Source organism: Lynx canadensis, chromosome A2 (assembly GCF_007474595.2).
Source record: "Lynx canadensis isolate LIC74 chromosome A2, mLynCan4.pri.v2, whole genome shotgun sequence".
Taxonomy (NCBI): Eukaryota; Metazoa; Chordata; class Mammalia; order Carnivora; family Felidae; genus Lynx; species Lynx canadensis.
Genome location: NC_044304.2, coordinates 1670756 through 1692268, shown reverse-complemented (window position 1 = coordinate 1692268; position 21513 = coordinate 1670756). Strand labels below are relative to the sequence as shown.

Here is a 21513-nt window from a genome sequence, read left to right as displayed (position 1 = left end):
CCCCGTTCACGCTCTGTCTCTCTCTCTCAAAAATAAATAAACGTTAAACAAAATTTTTTTAAAAAAGAACGTGCAGAAGCCTACTTCTTTTCAAACAGTCCCATCAGAAGGGCAAAATCTAACCATACTTCTGTAGCAGAGAGCTAAAAGGTACCTTACAGGCAGCAAGTGGTCTCTAAAACCCAATGAGGTTGCTGCTCTGATAGAAAGCTTTCCCACAATCAATTATTTTATAGGTTTTCTGACTGGTGTGAGTTTTCTGATGTGTGATAAGGGACGAGCTCTGGCTGAACGCTTTCCCACATTCGCTACAGCCGTACGGTTTCTCTCCGGTGTGAGTCCTCTCGTGCCTCACGAGGGAAGACCTCTGACTGAAGGCTCTTCCACACTGATTACATTCATAGGGGTTCTCACCGGTGTGAGTCCGCTCGTGTTGGTTAAGCGAGGAACGATCACTGAAGGCCTTTCCACACTCGTTACATTCATAGGGCTTCTCGCCCGTATGCGTTCTCTTGTGCAAGACCAGGTAAGAACTCTGGCAGAAGGACTTTCCGCAGTCTTTGCATTTGTAGGGCTTTTCCCCTGTGTGAATCCTCTGGTGTTGGGTGAGAGACGAAATCCTGTTGAAGGCTTTCCCACATTCGCCGCACGCATAGGGTTTCTCTCCAGTATGAGTTCTCAAGTGTCGTGTGAGGGTTGAGCTGTGCGTAAAGGCTCGCCCACATTCCTGACATTCATATGGTCTCTCTCCTGTATGGATTCTCTGATGTTCACTCAGGGAATGCCTCCGGTTAAACACTTTCCCGCAGTGGTGACATTCGTAGGGTTTCCCTGCTGTATTCACCGTGTTGTGTGTTGTGAGAGCCATACCGTGAGGAAATGATTCCCCGCTTTCAGCGGCTCTGTTGTGTTGACTGAAGGCACTGTTGTGGCTGACGTCTTTTCCACATTCGTTCCCTTCCCAGGGTCTCTGACCTGTATATGCCATCCGATGATGGTTTAAGAATGGATTAGCTACCAAACTCTCAATATCTAGACCACAGTCGTGGGAATGTTCTTCTATAGAACCTCCTTGAGATAAAGCAAGGTCTGAGCTCGTACTACAGGCTTCCCCAAACTCATGCCAGGCAGTGGTCTCCCTTTGAGCAAACACCGCCGCCTGGGGGTACGCCAGCTGCCCCAAAAGCCTGTGCAGGGCTTCACGATTCTCCTCAAGTTGACCATAGCCCCAGTCTCCTTTGGGAAGCTTTACTACGGTCATACCACTGGGCGGTTCTTCCCCCCAAACCACCTTCTTACAAGAGGACTCTTGGCTTTTCAGTATGGCAGCCAAATCTGAAATAAATTGAGAAAAGAGGGGGAGAGAAGAAACTTTTAACTTAATAATGGCGGCACAAAAGTACTTGCAACATGCATGAGGTACATGTGAATCCGCGTTCAAGTATCAGCGCTCAACACAGGGAGAAAACAGGAAAAGCTCCCGAGGCCAGGACGCAGCGTAAGAAGTTTGCCGATGATGGAAAACGGGGGGGAATGTAAATGTAGAAGGGATGGCCCTACAGAGGAGGGGGGATGAGAATGGCAAAGAGAAAGAATTATCAAGAAGGCAGAGAGGGAAGATATGTAACAAGAAACACAGGTAGAATAGCTTCCAGAAGGAAATGAGGGGCGCCTGGGGGGCTCCGTCAGTTGAGCGTCCGGCTTCGGCTCAGGTCACGATCTCACAGTTCGTGGATTTGAGCCCCGCGTCGGGCTCTGTGCTGACAGCTCAGAGCCTGGAGCCTGTTTCGGATTCTGTGTCTCCCTCTCTCCCTGCCCCTCCCCCACTCATGTTCGCGCTCTCTCTCTCTCTCTCTCTCTCCCTCCCTCCCTCAAATAAACATTAAAAAAGGAAAAAGGAAAGAAAGAAATGAGATATATTTCCTCTGCACCCAAAGGCTTGTAGAAGTCAGTGCACAGGACAAGCCTACTGGATAATGAATGAAGGTATCTGAGAAACTGCAACCAAAGACCTCAACCTTCTCCTTATGCCAGAGGGCGTCTGTGGAGAGACCCGTGACCTGCAGTCCCCAAGATGCCGCCCCCATTCAGTGGCTCGTATCTGCCTGGCTCTCACCTGAACAGGAGGTTTTGGGAGTTCCTTCCCCCCCCAACCACACAGCTTCTCCTTGCTCCAGCTGGAAAGGCACCACTGGTAGAAAGAGTGAACTCCCCACCCACGGGGAAGGACCAGCGGCCTGAGAGGCTTGGGTTGCGGACAGTGCACCAAACTCAATGCCTGCATCAGCAGTTCGGGTCTTCAAGGTTTCTGGAAGAGACAAGAGCACACTGGAGACATGGTGTGTTGACCAAGCTGAAGATTTTATTTTCCTAATTAAAAACTTGCAGACCTCGGGGCACCGGGGGGGCTCAGTCAGTTAAACACCCGACTCTTGATCTCGGCTCAGGTCATGATCTCACGGTTCGTGGAATCGAGCCCCGCGTCGGGCTCTGTGCTGACAGCTCAGAGCCTGGAGCCTGCCTGGGATTCTGTGTCACCCTCTCTCCCTGCCCCTCCCCTGCTCATGCTCTGTCTCTCTCTCTCTCTCTCAAAACTAAGCAAACGTTAAAAAATATTAATTAAAGAAACCTTGTGGCTCTCACATTTCCCCAAGGAGATCTACAAATGGCCAACAAGCACACGAAAAGATGCTCAACATCATTAGGCATCAGGGAAACGCAAATCAAAACCACAGTGAAACACCATTTCACACTTACTAGGATAGCTATTATTTTTTTAATGTTCGTTTATTTTTGACATACACACACACACACACACACACACACACACACACACACACGTGTGAGGAGGGGAAAGGCAGAGAGAAAGGGAGACAGAGAATCCCAAGCCGGCTCTGCACTATCAGCACAAAGGCTGACGTGGGGCTCGAACTCATGAACCGCGAGATCATGACGTGAGCTGAAGTCAGACGCTCAACCGACTGAGCCACCCAGGCGCCCCGTAATTTTTTTTTTTTAAGCAAAAACAGAAAATAAGGATTAGAGAGGATGTGGGCCAATCGGAATCCTTGTGCGTGGCCGGTACGATGGTGAAACACAGTCTGGCGGTTTCTCACAAAGGGAAGCACAGAGTCTCCATATGACCTAGCAAGTCCGCCCCTAGGTGTGCACCCGAGAAAGATGAAAGCAGGAACTCAAAGTGCTATTTGCACATCTGTGTTCACGGGACTCAACAGCTACAAAGTGTCCACCCATGGGGGCGCCTGGGTGGCGCAGTCGGTTAAGCGTCCGACTTCGGCCAGGTCACGATCTCGCGGTCCGTGAGTTCGAGCCCCGCGTCGGGCTCTGGGCTGATGGCTCGGAGCCTGGAGCCTGTTTCCGATTCTGTGTCTCCCTCTCTCTCTGCCCCTCCCCCGTTCATGCTGTGTCTCTCTCTGTCCCAAAAATAAATAAACGTTGAAAAAAAAAATTTTTTTTCAAAGTGTCCACCCATGGATGTGTAGATAAATAAAATGGGGTGCATCCACACACTAAAATATTACTCGGCTTTAAAACCAAGGGCAGAGGCACCTGGGTGGCTCAGTCGGTTAAGCGTCTGACTTCGGCTCAGGTCATGATCTCACAGTTCGTGGGGTCGAGCCCCATGTCGGGCTCCGTGCTGACAGCTCAGAGCCTGGAGACTGCTTCGGATTCTGTGTCTCCCTCTCTCTCTGACCCTCCCCTGTTCACGCTCTGTATCTGTCTGAGAACTAAATAAACATTAAAATGTTAACCTCATTAGTATCCTGTTACCATATCTTAAAAAAATAAAATAAAAAAATAAAAAAAATAAAAACCAAGGGCAGGGGCGCCTGGGAGGCTCAGTCGGCTAGGCGTCCAACTTCAGCTCAGGTCATGATCTCACGGTTCGTGGGTTCGAGCCCCACGTCGGGCTCTGTGCTGACAGCTCGGAGCCTGGAGCCTGCTTCGGATTCTGGGTCTCCCTCTGTCTGCCCCTCCGCCGCTCATGCTCTGTCTCTCGCATTGTCTCAAAAATAAACATTTAAACAAACAAACAAACAAACAAACAAGGGCAGGGGCGCCTCAGTGGCTCAGCTGGTTAAACGTCTGACCTCAGCTCAGATCATGATCTCGTGGTTCATGAATTCCACCCTGCGTCGGGTTGTCTGCTGTCAGCAGGGAGCTCACTTCAGATCCTCCGTTCCCCTCTCTCTCTCTCTCTGCCCTTCCCCCCTTCAAATAAACATTCTTTAAAAATTAAATAAATAAATAAAAAATAAACAGGAAGGACATCCTCCCACCTGCCACCACGTGGACAGACCCGGAGGCCACCGTGCGCAGTGACAGGAGCCAGACACAGAAGGACACCTCCCGCGTGACCCCACTCACAGGGGGTCCCTAGAGGAGCCCCGTCCACGGAGACAGAGAGTAGATGGTGGGAGCCAGGGGTGGGGCAGAGGGCGGGGAGTCAGTGCTTTGTGGGGGCAGGGTCTCAGTCTGGGGAGATGGAAAGTTCTAGAAACAGATGGTGGGGGTGACTGCACATTTTGAATGTAATTACTGCCACTGAATTGTATACCCAAAAATGGTTTAAAAGGCAGATTTTATGTTATACATGTTTTACCACACATACAAAAACATGTTTCATGATGACTCTGTACCCGAGGGGACTCGGGGACATTATCTAAGCCTCAGGTGAGATGTGCGGCTCGGCAGCAGCTCTGGGAGAAATCGGGTCACTTGCAGTGTTGAAGAAACCAGTGGACCACTCACCCCACAAGGGCAGGGGCCACACAGCTGCCTTTCTCACCAACAACCCCCCACTTCCTAACACGGCTCTGGACACACCGCGGAGGCTACGTGCGTGTGAACCGATGGGCAGGTGCGTGCACGGCGCTGGTCTTACCCAGTGCGGCCAGGTTCCTGTAGGTCTCCAGCATCACCTCTCTGTACAGCCTCTTCTGAGCAGGGTCCAGCAAGGCCCACTCCTCCCGGGAGAAGGCCACGGCCACATCCTCGAAGGTCACTAACTCCTAAAATATCACATCGATTCTGCTCAAGAAAGGCACCCCCCCCCCACCTTTTTACAAGAGGGCCGAAGGCCGTGGCCAACAGGAGATCCACGGGGAGCAGGGAGCGAAGCCCGGAGGTCAGATTCTGCTAGCAGGCAGATCTCGCGGGAACACATGGCCCGTTTCCTACTGAACTGGTGAGTCCCACTTTTGGATCTGTGAGCGCCACATTCCCACTTGAGAACCCCCCCCAGCTTATTCTAGAAAGAGGTAGCTTGTGGGATCGGACGTGTATTACTGACTTTCCAGGACGTGGCCTCCTCATCTGCTCAATGCAAGGAAAATGGAAGAAACTCTTTCCGCTCCACGGGGTGCAGTGAGGCTGAGTAGCTCACGCCGGTCGGGGCATCTGCTAGCGACACGGTCAGAGAACCCAGAAGCCACACCTGCCGATCCGCACGAGCGGAGAGATGTGGCAAGAGCGCTGATGGGCAAAGGAAGGGCACGTGGAGGGGGGATGGCGAACGTGTGGCGCCTGGCTGGCTACTGCAGCCGTCCTGGCTGGAACCAGCAGCTGGGCTGCTGTCTGTTGTGAGGGGAAAAGTTACCTATGGACTTCGAAAGCGATGGCTCCCACCCCAGGCGAGCAGGCCTGCTGGACCCGCTGGCTGGTTTTGGCCATTCTAGCTGAAGTTAAGGTGGTTTTTGGTTTCGTTTTTAAAAAGCACAGTCCTGAGGCGCCTGGGTGGCTCAGTCGGTTGAGCGTCCAACTTCAGCTCAGGTCATGATCTCATAGTGTGTGGGTTCGAGCCCAACATTGGGCTCTGTGCTGACAGCTCGGAGCCTGGAGCCTGCTTCGGATTCTGTGTCTCCCTCTCTCTCTGCTCCTCCCCTGCTCACACTCTGTATTTCTCGCTCTCAAAAATAAGCAAATATTAAAAATTTTTTTTAATAAATAAATAAATAAAGATGCAGGCCTGAGCTGCTAAGGGGCTCCCGTGAAATCCTGCGTGGCCTGGACAGGCGATGACCCTCCGGCCTGACCGCCTAGGTCTGGGTGGCTCCGTTTACTTAACACGAAGACAGATAAGAAGGGACCCTGCCTGGCCTCGTGGCATCTCAGCTCTCCTGCTGCCGAGGGACAAGCCACAGGTTTGTTTGGAACCCTGACCCCACAGGTCCCGGGGGCGGCATGGGCTCCAAGCTGAAACCTGACAGTGTCCCCGGAGGCTGTGCCAGCCTCAGCGAGCACCAGGCTGGCCTGAAAGTGGGTGTGCCTGCGATGACCAGGACTTCCATGCAGGGGCCAGAGCAGATCAAGTACCCCTCTCCAGGGGGCCCCAACAAGGACAACATCCAGGACACTGACTGGACCCTTGGGATCGCCTGCAAATGTCCACAGGAAAGGGCCTGTTCTCCCAGGGACCACCTGAACCTGAGCTCTCAGTCGGCCCTATATTTCTGGCGCAGACACTGATCACTTTCTCAGACTTGTGGCTGCCATCCGAAGCCGAGAGCTAAGGGACAGGGACCCCATCTACCAGTCCCCACAGATGTGTTGTCCCAGTGGATGGTGGCCTCTGCTGTCCTGATGCTCATGGCCTGTAAGGCAGCTTCACATTGAACACAGCTCTTCCAGGCTTACAAAGACTGACCCAGCCTCGGGAAGGAAGGACGTCCTGCCGCCTGCCACCACGTGGACGGACCCGGAGGCCACTGTGCACAGTGACAGGAGCCAGACACAGACGGACACGTCCCGCGTGACCCCACTCACAGGGGCTCCCCAGAGGAGTCCCGTCCACAGAGACAAGAGAGCGGGTGGTGGGAGCCAGGGGTGGGGCGTTGGTGCTTCATGGGGACAGGGTCTCAGTCTGGGGAGATGCAAAGTTCTGGAGACGGACGATGGGGGCGGCTGCACGACACCGTGAGTGCGCTTGGTGCCGCTGAGCTGTGTGCTTAGAGAAGGTTACGATGGTGAATCTTTTACCACAACTGAAGTAACGAGACGGTGCTTCCCAGGCGGCCCCCCCGCCCCCGGTGGGGAAGTGCTCCCTGCCGAGGACAGAAGCTCAGCTGTCTTGCGGGAAAGACGCACTGAACGGCACGCCTGTGCTTCTGCTTACAAGCAGAGGTTCTCGGACCCAGACGCTCACGGGGAAGGCTCCCTGAGCTCCCACACAGCAATGGGGCTCCCTTCCCTAGCTGGGAATGCACTTCTTGTAGGAGTGCGTCCTCTGGGCACACTGGACACTTTCAGGGGAAGAGGAAGGTCCCGCTCACCTGGGGCCCGGGGGACACGTACTCAGGTCCCACTCACCTGGGGCCCGGGGGACACGTACCCAGCAGCCATCCTCTTCTCTTGGGAAAAGCAGGATCCGGGGCAGGCAGAGCTGCGGGAGGAGAAGGGACCGTGAAGCCCAGGCCCAGGCCTGTCCCTGATCCCCAAATCCTGGACCTGGACACCTCTGGCACAATCCAGGTGCCCCCCCCCACACACACACAGTGTGGTCAACAGAAGCCAGGACAGAGGCCACAGGCCTGAATGGCCCCTTAACCCATGCATGGACCAAAATACGGAAGGTCTTGGAAGCTTACAAAGTATACCAATTCTATCAGGGAGGAGTCTGTGCAAGTGTCCTGGGGCCACTGAAATAAACGACCACACGCTGGGGGCTTAAGACAGCAGAGATTTATTCTCTCATGTTCAGGAGGCCAGCAGTTGGATCAAGGTCTCAGGGCCAAAGCCCCAGAACAGGGTCCTTCCTGCCTCTTCCAGGTTCTGGGACTCCAGCTTCCCCTGGGCTTGTGGTCACATCCCTCCAGCTTCTGCCTCGGCGGTCACGTGACTGTCTTCTGACTCTGTGTCTCTCTTCTCATAAGGACGCCAGTCGTTGGATTAGACTCACCCATTCCCATATGATCTCATCTCAACTAATTACATCTGCAAAGACCCCATTTCCAGATAAGCTCACATTCCAAGGTTCCGGGTGGACACGAATTTTGTGGGGAACCCCACTCAACCCAGTAGGACCTCCCAGCCTCGAAGCCCACAGGCCCCCACCCTTGGCGCCTCCCAGACTCATCTCTGCCTTCCCACAGCCCAGCCGGCTCCCTGGGGCCCCTCTCCCGGGCCCCCTCCTTTGCCCTGGACTCTCCTACCGGACCACCCCAGCTCTGCAGCAGGAAGGATCCAGATGCGCCTGTCCCACCCGGAAGGCACAGGCCGGGCTGTGAGCCCTGCACACTCCCGGGAGGCTCCCTTCCCTTCCAGGCTGATTCTGGTGCTGCCTGGTGGCACCAAGGACCCTCTCTCGCCTCTCTGAGCCCTCCGTCCAACTAGGCCTTGACCTCTGGGCTTCTGAGTTCAGCTCAGATGCTCTGTTTTAGCCAGAGCCCTGCTAAGTCACTTCAGCTTGAAGCCCCCGCCCCGTGTCTGATCACCCTGGATATCCGGCCAATTTCCTCCTGCCCCACCCAGGTGGCGGGGGGTTGGGGGGGGTGGGGATCACCCAGAATGCCTGCAGCAGCAATCCTATCAGGTCTGTTCAGCCAGAATCCCCCGTGATGCGTCCTCACGGCAAGTGCCCGTCTGCTGACCCCCACCTACTCCCTTGTTATAAACCCCCACTGTTCTCGTGCTCTAAGGACTGTCTGGCTGTGGCCCTCTGTTAACAACATCCTGGAGCAGTCCTGCTCTGTCCCCACTCACTACACGTGAGCCACCAGCCTGCTCTGGGTGATGTCGTAGGCGTGAAGTCTCTTGTAAACGCAAATTCTCATGCAGACTCATGAGGAATGAATAGAGGCCAGTTACCGGATACTTATGACGGGCGTCATCTGCATTCCTGGATGAAAACTTCAAAAATCACCACCCAGCCCCGTTAATAGAAAATCACCATGGGATTTTCATGGGAACACCCCGGTGATCATCCCCGCAGACAAGGCCCACAGATGCACACGTCATTACCGGGGACGCTCCAAGGAGAGGCGGGACATCGGGCAGCAGAAAAGTCACACCTCCAAAATACTTGTTAATTACCGCCATGGTGTTAACGCATCTGTAAATTCTTCCATGGTCCTCCCTCCAGGACGCGGAGCCTCCCCTCCCCCGCGCCATCCACGTGGGTTCACTCAGTGACTTGCTTCCAGCAAATAGTGCGGATAGAGTGAAGAAGGGGAACTTTATTCCTGGAGAAACCTGGCGGACCCCGCCCTAGCCAAGTGATGAAGATCAGTGTCACTGTGATGAGGACAGGACGCCTGCTGTGATGTCCCCTGATGTGACAGGACACCTCTGGGCCACCTTCAGTGTAAGGTAACCTCAGTGTAATCATGAGAAAACATCAGACGAACTCAGTCCAAGGGACCTTCTACAAAGCACCTGGCCACTGCTCTTCAAAAGCGTCGAGGCCACGCAAAACCAGGAAAGTGTGAGGAAAGGTCACACTGGAGGAGCCCCAGAAAACAAGGCGAGATGGCGAGATGGCGAGATGTCATGTGGGACCCCGGATGCGGTCCTGGGCCAGAATGAAGGTCCTGGGCTAGTGGAAAACCTGGTGAAATCTAAATGAAGTTTGCAGTCTGGTTAATATTCTGAACCAAGGCTGGTGTCTTGGTGGGTTGATGTGGCTTTTTTTGTTTAAGTTTATTTTGAGAGAGAGAGAGCGAGAGCGAGCGAGCAGGGGAGGGGCAGAGAGAGAGAGAGGAAGAGAGAGAATCCCAAGCAGACTCCACACTGTCAGTACAGAGCCCGACGTGGGGCTCAATCTCACAAAGTGTGAGATCACGACCTGAGCTGAAATCAAGAGTCGGACGCTTAACCAACTGATCCGCTCAGGAGCCCCAGTGGGTTGATGTTTTTAAAAACGGTCTGTGGGGGGCGCCTGGGTGGCTCAGTCGGTTAAGCGTCTGACTTTGGCTCAGGTCACAATCTCGCGGTCCGCAAGTTCGAGCCCCGCGTCGGGCTCTGGGCTGATGGCTCAGAGCCTGGAGCCTGCTTCCGATTCTGTGTCTCCCTCTCTCTCTGCCCCTCCCCCGTTCGTGCTCTGTCTCTCTCTGTCTCAAAAAAAATAAATAAACGTTAAAAAAAAAATTTTAAAACGGTCTGTGGTAAGAACGCTTAACATGAGATTTATCTTAACAAATTTTAAGCGTAGAAGGCGCTGTTGCTGACCGTAAGTACGACATCGTCTGGTGGCCCTCTCGCACGTGCTCATCTTCCGGAACTGAGACTTGATGTTGCCCAGTCCCCTCCCTCGGCCCCTGGCGGCACCACTCGGGGGTCACGTCTTGGCTGTGATAAATGTCCCACAGTGAGACGTCAACATCAGGCGAAGCGTTCCCACTACGGCGATGTTAACCCTGAGGTAGCACAAATCGGTTCTTGGGACAGGGAGGGGAGAATGTAGAAAGTATTCTTTTACACGCATGCAGAACAGAGGCAGATCCGGGCATGTCTCATTTCATTGCACTTCACGGCCACCGCGTTAAGACTGAAGGTCTGTGACAACCCCGCGTCACCCCGTTGGCACCATTTTTCCAACAGCATTTGCTCACTGCGTGTTCCTGGGTCATGCGTTGGTGATTCTCATGAACTCATTATCTTTTTTTAACTTTATTTTGAGAGAGAGAGAGCACACATGCAGGAAAAGGGGCAGAGAGAGAGAGGGAGACAGAGAATCCTAAGCAGGCTCCATGCTGTCGGCACAGAGCCCGATGTGGGGCTCGATCTCACAAAGTGCGAGATCACGACCTGAGCCAAAACCAAGAGTCGGATGCTTAACTGACTGAGCCCACCAGGCGGGTCTGCACTCATTATTCTTATGGTTGTTACGGTGATCTGTGACCAGTGATATGACTGGCTGACAGTTCACATGATGATAAGCATCTTGTAGCAGTTAAAGTACTTTCAAATTAAGATATTTACATTGTTCTTTTATTTATATTTTTGAAAAAGTAGTGGAGATTTTTTTAACGTTTATTTTTGAGAGAGAGAGAGAGAGAGAGAGTCAGAGAAAGAGGGAGACACAGAATTGAGAACAGGCTCCAGGCTCTGAGCTGTCACCACGGAGCCTGATGTGGGGCTCGAACCCACAAACCGCAAGATCATGACCTGAGCCAAAGTCGGAGGCTTAACCGACTGAGCCACCCGGGCGCCCCTACATTGTTCTTTTAGATACAGTGCTAATTGCACAAGGACCGGGAACATGTAACTTTTACATGCACTGGGAAACCAAACAATTCATTTGACTTGTTTCGCTGCGGTCGTCAGGAACCGAACCAGCAATATCTCCAACGTATGTCTGTACACATATATCTGTTGTCACAGGTTAATCTGTGTCCCCTCCAAATTCATACCTTCCAGTCCCAACCCCAGGACCTCAGACGGTAACTGTATTTCAAGATACGGCCTTTAAAGAGGTATTAAGTCAAAATGAGGTCGTTAGGAATGGGCCCGGATCCAGTAAAACCAGTGTCCTTATAAGAAGAGAGGATTAGGACACAGACGTGGAGAAGACAAGTCTGTTGTGGGAGCCGTGCAGCCCCAGCACCCAGACGCATCTCTGCTAGGAAATTTTCATGGCGGGGGCAGGGCACCCGGGTGGCTCAGTTGGTTAAGCGGCCGACTCTTGAGCTCTGCGCTGACAGCGTGGTCTGCTTGGGTTCTCTCAATCTCTCTGCCCCTCCCCTGTTCACACGCGCTCTCTCTCAAAAAAATAAACATTAAAATTTTTTCATGGGGGGGGGGGGAGCCAATACCCACCTGCGGCTTTGATCCTACGCTATTGTCAGGAGACAGGCCAAGGGGGCGAGCTGGGTGATGGGTGGGTGGGACTCCACCCCGTTTTTGCAACATTGTATGAGTCTATAATTAAGTCAAAGCTGAACGTTTAAGAAAACAGCAGCCTCCCCACCAGGAAAGGGGGATCAGGGAACAAGGTTCCTTGGGGTGAGGCTGAAGGAAGAAGCCGGCAGAGAGCACGCACGAGGAGCGGTAGCGAGGCACTCAGGGCCTCCGCGCACGCCTCTTCCAGAGACGGCGACTCACTTCCTAACAAAGAGCTCCCGTAAAGAACAGGCACTTGTCCAAAGGCGACACGTGAACGACCAAGCCGCATGGAAAGGATGATCGATCTCATGAGTCATCACGGAAATCAGACCCACAGTGAGGAGGCCCCTCCCGCCCAGCAGGATAACTGGAGGCCACAGGACAGGAACAGGTGTTGGTGAGGATGGGGGGGAATGGCCACCCTGGAGCAAGGCCGGCGGGGGTGGGAGGTGGGTCGCTGTCCTGGAAGACGGTCTGGCGGTTCCTCAAATGGTTAAACACAGTTTCCACTGGACCCAGGGATGCCTCTCCTACCGTCTGCCCGAGAGACACGAAAACACACGTCCACACCAAAACCTGTCCACGAATGTTCGTGGCGGCACGACTCGCGGTGGCCGAAGAGTGGAAACAACCCCAGTGTCCATCAACGGATGAACGAGTGAGCACAATGTGGTCCAGCCGTAAAGTGGAATACCACTCAGCCGCGAGCAGGAACGAGGCGCCCACACCCGCTGCCCATGAACACATGACGCTCAGGGAGGGAACGAGACACGAGAGGCCACACGGGGTGTGTGAGACGTCCAGAACGGGATCATCCAGGGACAGGCAGGGGGCTCGTGGGGACTAGGGGAAGGAGGGTGACTGCTGATGGAGACAGGGTTTCTTCTGGGGTGGTGGAATGTTCCAGAACTAGACAGACATGATGACTGCACAACTCTGTGAATACACGAGAAATCACTGAACTGCATACCTGAAATGAATGAATTGGTTTGTGGGCTATATCTAAATAAAGCTGTTAGCCAAAAATAAACCTAACAAACCTGGAAAAAAAATACCATGGTTAACTCCAGTAAGCATGTGTAACTGTTTTTTTTTTTTTTTTCTTTTTTGGACATGTAACTGTTTAAAAAAAATTTTTTTTTAATGTTTACTTTTTTAAGAGAGAGAGAGACACAGCATGAGCCGGGGAGGGGCAAAGAGAGAGGGAGACACAGAATCCAAAGCAGGCTCCAGGCTCCGAGCTGTCAGCACAGAATCTGACCTGGGGCTTGAACTCACAAACCCTGAGATCATGACCTGAGCCAAAGTAAGACACTTAACCGACTGAGCCACCCAGGCGCCCCATAACTGTTTAAATTATCAAGGAAGGGGCGCCTGGGTGGCTCAGTCGGTTAAGTGTCCGACTTTGGCTCAGGTCATGATCTCACAGCTCGTGGGTTCGAGCCCCGTGTCGGGCTCTGTGCTGGAGCCTGGAGCCTGCTTCGGATTCTGTATCTCCCTCTCTCTCTCTCTCTCTGCCCCTCCCCTGCTGGCTCACGCATGCTCTCTCTCTCTTTCTCCCTCTCTCTCTCTCTCTCAAAAATAAATAAACATTAAAAAAATTTTTTTAATAAAAAAAAAATAAATTACCAAGGAAGACGTGATCTGTAAGGGCAACTTCTTATGAAATGAAACGGATAAAGCAGAACAAAAGCCTGAAAATCTAGAAGATGAGCCGGAGTGCCGCAGGGTTCTCGCCGAGAGCCGGCCCCGCCTTGCTCTGCGCCTGTAGCTTCAGCTACAAAGGAGAGCAGGCTGTGCCCGGCTATGCCCCCAGGACATCAGACGTGTCTTTACAAGGACACGCATGCTTCACCCTGACGAAACATCTGCTGATGACACTGAATCAGGTCCTCTAAAAGACGCGCTCCGGCCCTGACCCTCTGGTACCTGTGAAGGTGACCCCATGTGCAAGCAGGATCTTCGCAGATGAGATGAAGTCATATAGGAGTAGGGTGGGCCCGATGCCACGGGCTGGTGTCCTTAAAAGAGACGCAGACACACAGGAAGAAGGCCATGTGACAATGGGCGTAGAGGCTGGAGCGACACGGCTGTAAGCCGAGGGACCCCAAGCGTAGAGAGGGACCACAGGGAGCTGGAAGAGGCAGGAAGGGTCCTCCCCTGGAGGCCTGGCGACCCTGGATTTCAGACTTCTGGCCTCCAGAGTGTGCAACAGGAAGCTTCTGGTGTTTCAGCCACCCAGTCTGCCCCGGGACGCTCACAAACACCAAAGGCGAACAGAGGGGCAGCGTTCCTTGCCGCCGCCCCCCCACCCAACCCCCTAGCCTTGCTGCCAGGGAGCTTCACGAAGGGGATTCTGTGCGAGCGCCTGAAGGCATCTACCACTGCCTCCCACACCGCGTGAACTTCCGCCTTTGCTCTTGGGACTTTATAAATATTTTTGTTAATGTCTGAGAGACAGAACGAGACAGAGCATGAGCGGGGGAGGGGCAGAGAGCGAGGGAGACAGAATCCGAAACAGGCTCCAGGCTCCGAGCTGTCGGCACGGAGCCCGACGTGGGGCTCACACTCACGAACTGTGAGATCATGACCTGAGCGGAGGTCAGAGGCTTAACCCACTGAGCCCCCCAGGCGCCCCGGCTCTTGGGACTTGAAGCCGCAGCTCAGGGCAATGGGTCCAGGTCCCCCGGCCCCTTCCTAGGTCTTGCAGAACAATTCTCTCCCATCGTCTGATGGTTCCAAGACCCTCCTACCTTGGGGCAGATGCCAGTGGTCCCTTCAGCCCCCTCCTTCACCTAGACCTGTGCCACATGGCTTGGGACCTTCCCTTTCAACGTTCAAACCACAGAAACTCATCATTTCTCCCCAGGAAGGGCCTGATGAGGCCAATGAGGAACTCCTCTAAGGATAAAGTGTAAGTCGGGATCTCCCCCTCAGCATTGTGAACGGCGGTTCGGGTCGTTCTCGCGGGGCAGGGTGGGGGGGTGCTCTTCTGGGCACTGGGAGGAGTAGAGCAGCCCCACTCCTGGCCTCACCTACTCCACCCCAGGGCTCAGCAGGGTGACAACCACAGATGTTCCTAGATACCACCACGGTCCCTTAGGGACAGAGGCACTCCCCAGTGAGATCTCCCTGGTTTAGGGGAGTCGACCCACCCCAAGACACTTTGTGTGCCATCATTATCCGCTCTACGGAGGTCCCAGGAGGCTGCACACAATTAAATACACACACGGGGCGGGGCGGGGGGGGGGTCACTCTGGTTCCTACTATCTGACCCTTTGGGGATTTATTCTGGTGTCTAGTGAGCCGGGATCGGACTCCACTGCTTTTCCAGATAATTAACATAGGGTGTCTCCGCCTCAACCCTGTGGACACTGGGGCCGGTTCATTCTCTGGGGTGGGGCCGTCCTGGGCACTGCAGGGGGCTGAGCAGCATCCCTGACCCCCACCCACTCGATGCACTGCCGCCCCCCCCACCCAGCCCCGTCATGACAACCACCAACGACCCCAAGCACTGCCAAGTGTCTCCTGGGGGATGGGGCAGGCAGAATAGTCTGGGGGAGACCCCGGGTCAGCCAAGGAGCCCTAGTGAATTCACATTCCCAAGTCTGAGCGTTCCGACCCCTCTCGGCCTTTAAGAGCAAATAGGGTTTATTCCATTTCCCTTTCAAGTGCGGCCCCTCCCTCACAGCAGAGCGCGCCCCCTGGGTCTCACGCTGGGGTCCCCTCGCCCGGGCAAGGGTCAGATGTGCCACTCTGGGCGCTGGGCGGCCTCCGTCGCCTCGAGTGACAGACAGGACAAACGCCCACGGGAACGCCTCTGCCGCGCCTCCCGCCGGACCCCCGCCCAGGGCCCCGAACACCCGTCTTCAGGCGCGGTGACCCCGGGGTGGGCGCAGGTGCCAACCGGGGCGCAACGCTCGGGCGCCACCGGCTCCCGCCCGGGCCCGCCGCGGCCAGTCCCGGACGCCACCTCCCTCCGCCCCCCGGAGCCCGCGCCCCCGCCCCCTCCCTGCGCCCCGTTAACTCACGCCGCGCCGCCGCTGCCGCCGCCTCCCCGACGAGCGCAACCAGGACGGTCTCCGCAGTGCGCCTGCGCACCCCGAAGCCGCGAACTACAAGTCCCAGGAGGCTCGGGGATGGAGCTGGGTGTCGCCCGTCCCTCTGGGGCAACGAGTCGAGTCACAGCGCCATCTGCGGGCGGGAGGTGTCTCCGCAGGACTGAGAAGCTTCCCGCAGCTGCGCACAGCCGCCGGCCGCAAACGCGCGCCCGCGCCGTCGGGCAGGTGCGCGGAGGGCTCCGCCAGGCCTTAAACGAGGGGCAAATTGCCAGCCTTCCATTTGGCGCGGTGCCAGAGACATACAGATTTGCCTATTGATTAACAAATCATGTAAACGTATAATCCGTTTTTTGCTTGCTAAAATTGTTTTAATGATACTATTTCTTCCTAATACCAATATGTTGATTGGTGTTATCAATAATATGTTGCAACAATAAATCTACCATACTTAATGTATTAATGTATTGGAGTTTAGTAATATCTAATGTTGTAATTAACTATAATATTCTGTATACTACAGTAAATGTAACCAACCTTCTAGAGGCGTCTGGGTGGCTCTGTCCACTCTTGGTTTCAGCTCAGGTCAGGATATCACTGATTGGGTCTGAGCCCCGCCAGGGGCTCTGCACCGGCAGCGGGAAGCCTTCTTGAGATTCTCTCTTTCTCTTCCCTCTCTGCCCCTCCCCGCTGGCTCTGTCTCTGAAAAATAAATATTTAAAAAAATGTAACCATCTAGTAATAAAACAGTAATAAATTATATAAATACGTGATAAATTCTACATTTAAAGAATTCTTATTATTGGTCCAAATCGTGATATGTATTATATGTATTTCTGAATATTATTTCTCTTTTTTTAATGTTTATTTATTGTTGAGAGACAGAGAGACTGCACAAGCCGGGGAGGAGCAGAGAGAGAGAGGGAGACACAGGATCCGAAGCAGGCTCCAGGTTCTGAGCTGTCGGCACGGAACCCGGCGTGGGGCTTGAACTCACGAACCTCGAGATCATGACCTGAACCGAACTCGGACGCTCAACCAACCAACAGAGCCACCCAGGCATCCCTATTTGCCTTTCTCACTCTTTCTCTCTATGCAATGCCCAAGCCCTGAGCTGAGTGTTTTCCTTAGAGAAGAAATGGGGTCCCCTGAAGTGGAGAGAAGTTGGCAGTGTTTCCTCCATTACAACTGATGCTTTACTGGCACCCGAGATGGTGTGTCACGTGACACGTAATTATAAACATCATGCTTGTGGGGCGCCTGGGTGGCGCAGTCGGTTAAGCGTCCGACTTCAGCCAGGTCACGATGTCACGGTCCGTGAGTTCGAGCCCCGCGTCGGGCTCTGGGCTGATGGCTCAGAGCCTGGAGCCTGTTTCCGATGCTGTGTCTCCCTCTCTCTCTGCCCCTCCCCCGTTCATGCTCTGTCTCTCTCTGTCCCAAAAATAAATAAAAAACGTTGAAAAAAAAAATAAAAAAAAAAAAGTTAAAAAAAAAAATAAATAAATAAACATCATGCTTGTGACTTTGTCACCCGATCTACAGGCACTGGGGCAGAACAGATTAGGATCTTTTCTCCAGAGTTGCATCTTACTTGTTTCAAGCCTAGACTGGGAATCTAGTCTTCGAGTGGCTTTGATTTAAGTAGGATAAACATCAGGTGAAGGTCCCAAGGGTTGGATGAATTTGTGTAACAGATGGCCCAAGCCAACGCAACAATGCACATTATGCGTGTTATACCTGAATGTGTTCCCCACCCCAACCCACCCCCAAATTCTTAGGTTGACACCTGGTGGCCAGTGTGATGATATTAGGAGGTGGGGGCCTTTGAGAGGTGGAGTCATCACGGATGGGATTAGTGCCCTTATGAAAGAGACCCAAGAGAGCTCCCTTGTCCCTTCTGCCATGTGAGGACACAAGGAAGAGGTCGGCTCTCTGCAGCCTGGAAGGGGGTTCTCCCCTACCCGGGCCAGGACCCTTTATTATACCAGCCTGAACAGACTCAAGGTGTTGAAAAATTTCCCAACCCCACTTTTTCAGTCTGGTTTTTCTAGTCTTAGCCCGTGATGCAGAAGATACGCTGTCCAGACTGCCTGTTTAGGACTGGAGGACCTGTTCCTCCTCGTGCCCCTCCACACTGCTGCTGGCAGTCCTGGGCTTTCAGCCTTGATTAATAAAAAGTAATAGCAATGGTTCCCCGGGGTGGCTCAGTTGGTTCAGCGTCTGACTCTTGATTTTTCAGCTCAGGCCATGATCTGAAGTTTAAGCCCCACATCGGGTGAGTGAGTGAGTTTAAGTGTGAGTTTAAGCCCCACATCGGGTGAGCCCCTTCTCTCTCTCTCCCTCTCCCTCTTGCACCAATTCTCTCTCTCAAAAAAAAAAAAAAATCCCTTTGCAGACAGCCTACTCCTCTACTGACCACTCCTTTGTGGTCTATTCAATAAACTTCTATCTCCTCTGAAAAAGTCACTTTAATTGTTACTGGTTTAAATACCTAAATTAAAAGTCATAGATTGTCATATAAAATGGTAAGAAAATAAATCAAAAGGACATAACGATCCAAGATATTTATGCGTCTATTAACAGGGCTTCAAAATACACAAAGCGGGGCACCCGGGGGGCTCAGTCGGTTGGGCGTCCAACTTCGGCTCAGGTCACCATCTCACGGTTCGTGGGTTCGAGCCCCACGCCGGGCTCTGTGCTGACAGCTCGGAGCCTGGAGCCTGCTTCGGATTCTGTGTCTCCCTCTCTCTCTGCCCCTCCCTTGCTCGTGCTCTGTCTCTCTCCCTCAAAAATAAAGACTTTTTAAAATTTTTAAGTAAATAAATACAAACAAAATACACAAAGCAGAAATGCAAGGAGAAATGGGTAAGGGCACACTTACCGTTGGAGATGATTTCAATATTCCTCGTATCAATCAGAGTTCCTGGAGGCAAACAGGGCAGTTAACTTTTAGGAACTGCATTATGTGATTACGGGGGCTGACAAGTACAACATCCACAGGGCAGGCTGGAGACCAGGGAAGAGTAGCCGTTGTAGCCCAAGACCAAAGGCCATCGTCGTCCTGTGGCGGGATTCCTTCTTCCTCGCTGGACCCCAGCCTTTCCTCCTTGAGGCTTCCAACTGATTGGATGAGGCCCCCTGACATGACGGAGGGTAATCTCTTCACTCAAAGCGAGCTGATTTAAATGGTAATCACACCTGGGTTTCCCAGGTGACTCAGTCCGTTGAGCACCCAACTTTGGCTCGAGTCATGATCTCACAGTTCGTGAGTTCAAGCCCCAATTCGGGCTCACTGCTGTCAGCGCAGAGCCCGATTCAGATTCTCTGCCCCTCCCTCTCTCTCTGCCCCCTCCCACTTTTACTCTTGCTCTCTCTCAAAAAATAAAAAAAAACCATTAAAAACAAATAAATGTTAATCACATCTAAAGATTCGACCTCCGCAGCAACATCTAGACTGATGTTTGACCAAACAATGGGTACCATAACCTACCCCAATAGACGCATAAAATTAATCACCACCCCCCCTCAATAATTAACAGAACAAGTGGGCAGAACGTCAGCAAAGGTGTCGATTTAATCAACCCTATCGACAAACTTGACAGGACTGCCATGTATGAGACACTCTAGCCAACAAGAGCCAAACACACATCCTTCCCCAAAGTGCACAAAACAGATGCAAAGACAGATTATATTCGAGGCCATAAAATTGTCTTCGATACATTCAAAAGGATTCAAGTCCTACAGAATATGCGTGATTGGCTAATGTGTATTAACACAGTACTGGGCTCCCTCACGCTGCTTCCAGTGAGGGAAAACTGGACCCCACTCTTCTCTTCCCCTTCAGATCCCTGAGGGGCCTTTGGATCTGCCCTTGAATGGCAAAGCTCAGTTTCCAGCTCTGCATCAGATGGCCTCCAGGGATGCCGTTCTGGTCCCAGACGTGGTGGCCGTGTTGCCGCATGGTGGCCAGACCTGGGTGGGGCCGTGTGTCTCAGATGATAGGAAGGGGAGCAGTTCCTCTGGGATTTGAAGAGGAAACGGTCAGGAAAGGTATCCCCTTGTACGGAGGGGATTCCCGCCACAGAGCGATTCCAACCTCTCTCAGAATGGATTCCCAGAGTCAACGATTTAACAGCCAACGTGACTATCGTTTGTGGGGACACCAGTTCTCCGATCAGCTTCCGCGTAGGTGGGATGAACACCGTCACCACACAGAAGGTGTGGGCCAGGCCACCCCGCGGGACTTCACCGCCGGTGGGAGAGACTCCACGCTTGACGCTTTCCAAGGGACTCTTGCCTTTTCACACCAGAGTCCTGAAATTCCTGGTTTCTCACGTTTGATACAGACGGTTAACCCTCCTGAATACCCACCCACAAGACGTCATCCTTAGGAAACGCTGGTGATTTTATTTCAGGTGGTCATCGCCAGGATCCGCCTGCAACGTTTTGGAGGGATGCCCACAGGATGCGTCTTTGGAGGACACACGCCCGCACTTCTTTGACAGAGTCCCGTGTGGCTCCCATGCCCTCCACGAGACGCTCTTCGCCCGGCCAGAAACGGGGTCTGTGGGTAACTCGAAGGGTCCGACGGTGCCCCAAGCGTGACCACTGCCACCGCTGCGTTTGGAGCCTCAGAAACCGCAGTCCATCGAGAATGCCTGCCGGCGACAATATGCCCTCAGAAGGCCAAAGGGGCTCGGTTTTAATGAACTGGCGTTTTCCTCAAGAGTTGTGGGGATATCTGTGGTTGCATTTTCTAGGCAAGGACAAAGAGCGCCTGAGCTGGAAATGGCCCTGAAGTAGACGGTGCCTCTGGGTGCAGGAGATTTCATAAAGCAGAACTCAGTATCTATCCTTTGCTGCCCGGAGAATCTTCATAACCAGTCAGATCTGCTTTGGTCAGTGGGATGGATTTCCCAGCCATGATGTCTTGTAAGGATGGTGTGAAACGAACCAAGTCCCCCTTCGTGCAACTGCTCTGAAGAAGAGTTTATCCATTTTTTAATTTAATTCTATGAGCACTTTAAGGGAAAGCTTTTGCTCTCTCCTTTTTTACAAATGAAGACATTGGTTCTTAAAGGGTCAACTACCCAGGAGCTTTAAAATGTAAGGTTTTTTTGGGGGCGCCTGGGTGGCGCAGTCGGTTAAGCGTCCGACTTCAGCCAGGTCACGATCTCGCGGTCCGTGAGTTCGAGCCCCGCGTCAGGCTCTGGGCTGATGGCTCAGAGCCTGGAGCCTGTTTCCGATTCTGTGTCTCCCTCTCTCTCTGCCCCTCCCCTGTTCATGCTCTGTCTCTCTCTGTCCCAAAAATAAATAAACGTTGAAAAAAAAATTTTTTTTAAATGTAAGGTTTTTTTTAAGTTTACTCATTTATTTTGAGAGACTTGAGAGAGAGCGGGAGAGGGGCAGAGAGAGAGGAAGAGAGAGAGAGAATTCCAAGCAGGCTCTGCATTGTCAATGGAGAGCCTAATGCGGGTCCCGAACCCACGAACTGAGTGATCATGACCTGAGCCGAAGTCAAGAGTCAGACACTTAGCCAACTGAGCCCCCCAGGTGCCCCTAAAATGTAGGTTTTATTATCTAGGTATGGTGGGGCCAACAGATCAGGAGAGAG

At 53.1% G+C, this 21513-nt stretch overlaps 1 protein-coding gene across 2 annotated transcripts; it reads right to left on the bottom strand.

Annotated features, from left to right (window-relative positions):
- Positions 1-9716, bottom strand: ZNF554 (zinc finger protein 554). Of its 2 annotated transcripts, none has more exons than XM_032595487.1 (4): positions 7330-9716; positions 4907-5033; positions 2117-2308; positions 1-1335 (listed from the first exon to the last, which is right to left on the bottom strand). In XM_032595487.1, the coding sequence occupies exons 1-4, from the start codon at positions 7573-7575 to the stop codon at positions 176-178; spliced, it is 1725 nt and encodes a 574-aa protein (XP_032451378.1). In that variant the 5' UTR covers positions 7576-9716; the 3' UTR covers positions 1-175. The 2 variants fall into 2 exon arrangements, with proteins under 2 accessions (XP_032451378.1, XP_035920299.1); XM_036064406.1 differs by having other exon boundaries at positions 7352-7403.
- Between the last annotated feature and the right edge of the window lie 11797 nt (positions 9717-21513).